This window comes from Octodon degus, unplaced genomic scaffold, assembly GCF_000260255.1.
Source record: "Octodon degus isolate 3935 unplaced genomic scaffold, OctDeg1.0 scaffold00079, whole genome shotgun sequence".
Lineage (NCBI taxonomy): Eukaryota > Metazoa > Chordata > Mammalia > Rodentia > Octodontidae > Octodon > Octodon degus.
In genome coordinates, this window is record NW_004524655.1 from 5,505,426 (window position 1) to 5,511,197 (window position 5,772).

The following is a 5,772-nucleotide window of genomic DNA, read 5'->3' on the forward strand; positions in this document are numbered from 1 at the left end:
TTGAAGGAGTTTAGAGGCTCTATGCCAGAGAGCTGGGGGTGGAACTAGTGGTAGAGCACTTGCCTAGTATGTGCAAGAACCTAGGATCAATCCCTAACACATACACAGATAAAAAAGAGTAAAAGCTCTATGTCAGGAACTAGGGTCAAAGACCAAATATTAGCATAAAATATTCTCTTAAATTATTCCTCCTGTTTGTGAGAGTGTGAGGTTCCTAAGAAACAGATACAGGGCAGGGAGAGACCTCACCAACATGAGCGCCTGCCTGGCAAGTACAAGGTCCTAAGTTTGATCTCTGGTACCCGAAATAAAAGGAAAAGAAACAAAGAAACAGGCACAAAGACTTTTTTTTAACGTATTTGGTTGTTACAAGGCTTCACCATGCAGCTTGGACTCATAGCAATCTCCTGCTTTCAGCCTCCCCAGCACTGGGATTGCAGGCGTGCACCACCACACCCAGACTCTGGCCTGAGCAGCCCACCCTAGGAGCAGGACTGGCACGGCATGTGGTGCAGGGGATCGAACCGTGGTCCCCGCACTTTGCTAAGCTTGCCTAAGCAGGCACTTTGGACCACTGAGCTATCTCACCAGTCCCTAAATATCTTTATCTTATTGAATCTCAGCATTACAACCAGGGGCCAGGGATAGATAGATACCAGGGGCCAGGGAGATACTCCGTTGAATAAGTGCTTGCCTGGCAAGTGCAAGGGCCTGAGTCCAATCTCTGGTTCCGCAAAAAAAAAAAAAAAAAAAAAAAAAAAAAAAAAAAAAAAAAAAAAAAAAAAAAATTAAGATACCAAGTAGCAGTTCCATTATGGCCACTTCCCTGAAAAGTTTCTGTACCTCCCAAGTCTGATCAGGGTCATAAGCATTTATCGATTGTTCCACAGAATTCAGTGGAACTTCCTTAGCAGAAAAATCAGTTGAGCATGAAAAAGCATGGGTACAAAGGAGCCAAGCTGTCTCTGCCTTAGGTGATCCTAGCAGGACAGTGGAACTTCATTTTACTTGGGAGTGAGGTTCCTATGTCAGAGCATAAGGTGAACTTTGAGAATAACCAAACTTAATCTTGAGTGAGTCCGTAGAAGGGCACCCTATTCAGACTCACACGTGGGTCTTGGTCAGCCCAACACAACCAGTAAGGATTTCCAGTGATAGAAAATGTGGTGATCCCTCGGGCGGGCACCTGACAAAGTGGTTGGCTGTGCTTGGAGCTCTTGATGTCTCTGCAAACACTGACACCGTGCTCCACACTCACGTAGAAGGAACAGAAATGTTCTCACCCGTGTACGTGACTGCTGAGTGGAGCTGCAGCGAGATCCTCCAGCTCCATTAGAATGGTTGGTTTATTTTTTCTTTTCAAGGAACATAAGTTAAATGTATACAGACAATGTGATCTACTAACTTAAATCTCCAGGTGAGCTCAAAGCTATGGAACCAGCCATGTCCATGTCCACACCCAGCTATGTATTACAAGTGCTTGCTGGTCTCTCATAAAAGCCTATGTGGGGCCGGTGAGGTAGCTTAGTGGACTAAGCACCTGCTTAGGCAAGCACAGGGACTGGGGCTCAATCCCCAGCACCACATGCCGTACTGGCCCCGCCTTCAGACACGCTGAGCTGGCCACTGAGACCGGGCGTGGTGGCGCATGCCTGTAATCCCAGCCCTGGGGAGGCTGAAAACAGAAGGATCACTGCGAGTCTGAGCTGTGTAGTGAGACCCTGTACCAAATACATACATACATACATACATACATACATACATACATACATGAGAGCCTGTGTGCTTCAAGGTTTCTATTAGGGAATAACTTGATCTCTGAACAGGTTTAAGAGCCCCAGCACTGTGTTCCATTAAAAGGAGGCCCTGACTGAGCAGGTATTAACCCTTTCCATACAGAGAAAGACTGTCTTAGAAACAAATTGATATGAATTCTTTCCTGGCCCCAAAATATCCTGCAATTGTATCAGGATCAGAAGGAAGCATATAATATATGGTAGTAAGCTTGAAGAAAGTACTTGGCATTTTTTGGCAAAAGCAAAAGCAAATCCATCTTCTCTCCTCTATTCCTGGCAAGGGTAAGCTTCCTGGGAATTGTTTTTGTGTAGCTGTGTCTTTGGAAAATTGTGTGTGTGTGTGTGTGTGTGTGAGAGAGAGAGAGAGAGAGAGAGAGAGAGAGAGATTTCATCATGAAAAATGGGGAGAGTACCTATTTCCAGAAGGTCAGAAGAGCTTTTCTTTGTTGTCTTGGATAAGTTAAGGAGGAGAAAAAGTCAAACTTGAATTTCCAGCAACAATAGAAATATTTTTACTGTGAAAATTGCATAAGCAAATGGGTTATTTTGAAGAAAGCAGAATAAATGCAAAAGCAAACTCACTGGGAAGCGCAAATGAGAGCTACAGTGAAATACTGTGTTGTTTGGTTTGCCAGACTGAAACAGTTAAAGAGATGGATAATATCAAAGTTGACAGGGCTGGGGAGATAGCTCAGTAGAATAAGCACTTGCCTGGCAAGCACAAGGTCCTGAGTTCAATCCCCGGTATCACCAAAAAAAAAAATAAAGTTGGCAGAGTGTGGATAACTTGAGTACTATACTATTGGTGGGACAGTCTTTGGGGAAGCCAATTGGGATGTCCCATCAGCCCCCTGTATCTGTGGGTTCCACATCCATGAATTCAGCCAACCTCAGATGGAAAATATGTAAAAGAACAAACTATATCTGGGTTGAATTTGTACGGACCATTTTCTTGACTTTACCCTCTAACCAACACACCACAACAACTATGGAAACAGTACTGGCATTATACAGGTACAGCAAGGAATCTAGAGATGACCAGAAGTATACAAGAGGTTATGTGTCAGTTAGATGCAAACCCTAGGCCATTTTATATAAAATGAGATTTTTGTGAATTTAGTATCCATGGAAGGACCATGAGCCAATTTCTTGTTTACCAAAGGCCAGCCCTATTTATTAAATTTTAAAATCCATGTGCCTGCCACCTTGTCCATCCCACTTCTCAGAATCCGTCTCTAGATATAGGTGTACAAAAATGCACATTAAACTGTTATTCTCCACCCCAGCTACACATTAAAACCACTTAGGGAGCTTTAAAATAAATCAATGCCCAGAGTTCACTCCAGACCAATTAAATTAAAATGACCAGGCCCAGTGATGGGCCAGGCTTTTGGGGTGTTTTAAAGCTCAAAGCCACAGATATGCAAGGATTCTTGTGGAAGCTTTTGTGTTTTGTTTTTTGTTTTGTTTTGTGTTGTTTTGTTTTGTTTTGTTGGGCATAGGGTAAGCCTTGAAAACATCTAAATGTCCATCAGTAGGCAGAACAAAGAAGCAGTGGTTTATTCATAAAGTTGGGTGATATCCTGCAGCTTAAACATAAAACATCCTTCTTACTATAAAGTTACAACACCCGACTGTTCTAGTTGTTGCCTCCCCATCATCTCCCAGAGCTCTCCTCATTCTTCACCTCTGCCATGTTGGATGTTTCTGTAGTAGGTTTTATTTGCCTCAGGGCCTTTGCAAATGCTACTCCCTCTGTCTTCATCCTAATGTCTATACAGCCTACTCCCATCTCTCCCCTAAGTGCTTGTTCACATATTACTTTAGCAGAGAGGCTGTCCCTGTATTCAATCAGCCTAGCATTTACCACTTCCCGATAAATTATGTATTGATGACCTACTTCCCTGGACTAGAATGAGAACCCCAGGCACATTTTCATTCCTGTCACTGTCCGTGATAATGCAGCCTAGCACTGAGGGATGCCTACTTTGAAGCTAGGCTGCTGGAGTTTCCACCCAGGTTCTGCGTCTAAGTAGCTGTGTATCCTTGGGCATGTCTTTTAACTGATATTTGTCTCAGTTTTCTTTTGCATAAAATGGATGTCTAAACAGTACCTACCTTCTAGCGCTGGGAGGATTAAATTGCATGAAGCATAGTGATGCACTCTATTCACTAGGTAACTGCTGCGATCACTGTCCTCGCCACCCATAGCAGTGTCCAGCTGGTAAGTATTTACTAAATAAATGAATGGATAAATAAAAAGAAGAAAAAGGACATTACAGAACAATATACAGTTGGCCCTCTACATCCACAAGTTTTTGTGTTTTGTTATGTTTTATTGTTTTGTTTTGTGTTGGTACCAGGGATCAAACTCAGGACCTTGTGCTTGCCAGGCAGGTGCTAATGACGTTGAGCTATCCCCCCAACCCAATATCCACAAGTTATGCATTTGTAGATTCAGCCAAACTACAAAAGGAAAAAAATTTACTGGGCTTACACTGTATTAGCTATTAAATAGAGACGATCTCAAGTATGCAGGAAGATGTGCATGTGTTGTGTATAAATACCATGCTGTTTCATAAAAGGGATTCAAACATCCTTTGATTTGAATATTCTTAAGTTCTTAGAACTCACAACTGTATATAGCATGATGTAATTTAGTAACCACACCCAACAAGTACATAATTTCTTTTTGGGGGGGAAGTGTACTGGCTATCGAATCAAGACCTTGTGCTTGCCAGGCACATGCTTGTGCTGTAGAGCTATATCCCCAGCCCCCCTAATTTCTCAGTGCAGAGGTAAATACCTGGAGGATGCACACCAAATTTCTAAAAAGCAGTTTGAGAACTGCTCAAAGCACTTTTTTACATCTGTATCACTTGGTGTTTTACATGTATCACATGTAAAATAAAACATGTTTTCTAAGCCACGCATGCCTGTAATCCTAGCTCCCATGCAGGGAATCGGGGGGCCTGAGGCAGGAAGATGGAACGTTCCAGCCCAGTTTGGGTCATTTAGTGACTTAGTGAGATCCTGTCTCAAAATTAAAATTTTAAAGTGGGAGCCGGGGAGATAGCTCAGCGGCATACGCACCTGCCTGGCAAATGCAAGGTCCTGAGTTTGATCCTTGGTAACACACAAAAAAAAAAAAAAATGTAAAGTGGGATGGGGATGTAGCTTAGTGAGATACAGATTAGATATAGATTAGATGATCCAGGTATAGATTAGATACAGATTAGATAGATATGATATAGAGATGGATATAGATAAGAGATAGAGATATAGCCAAATAAAATGGAAGTCATCAGAATGCAAAGCATGCAGGTCTTGCCATTCGGTTTCAGCACTTGCATAGCCAGAATGTTCTCCATCAAATAAGGAATCAGCACACCCAGAAAGCCCACTGTGGCAGCTCCGTCGCAGTCTCTTTCTCATGCTGTCTGTCTGTTCCACACAGTGCCTGAGGAGCCTGCGGTTGGCTGCAAGCACGGAGGATGACCCTCATCCACACACCCCGAAGGCATCTGTGAGGACTGGATCCTTGACTCTAGACTGTGAGATCACTTCCTCAGGACTCTCCAGAGGCAGGTCCCTGGCAAATGAACAGCACCAACAAAAGTCCCCCACTTAGGAAATCTAAGCCACACAGCACCATCAGCCAATGTCCCCGATTTATACAAAAAAGAAGAAAACGACCTCTCCCTGTGTCCACTGGGTGAAGCTGTTTGTGCACACTCTTCTTCTCCAGAGATGACCTCCAGAAGCCTCGCTACTCTCCATGGGGCAGGGCTCTGGATCTGGGGGGAGTAGGAGGCTCCAGGAAGAGGTGTGTTTATAGCGTCAAGCGCAGACATTTGCAGCATGTTTCAAGTTGTCTAGTCCAGCTGAATTCATGGATTTTTTTTCCTTGCACCTTTTCATGTTGTAGGTTTGCTCCAATCTCTAGTAACTGCCTACCCATCAGCACTCCCAGAAC

General features: G+C 43.5%; 1 protein-coding gene across 1 annotated transcript in view; it reads left to right on the forward strand.

Moving 5' to 3' along the window:
• Tmem233 (transmembrane protein 233) overlaps positions 1-5,480 on the forward strand; it is a 42,552-nt gene extending 37,072 nt beyond the window's left edge. The window contains exon 3 of the mRNA XM_012515792.2: positions 5,254-5,480. Within this exon, the coding sequence (XP_012371246.2) occupies positions 5,254-5,260 (7 nt within the window). The 3' untranslated portion in view covers positions 5,261-5,480. The remainder of the gene's footprint in view (positions 1-5,253) is intronic.
• Positions 5,481-5,772: the final 292 nt, after the last annotated feature.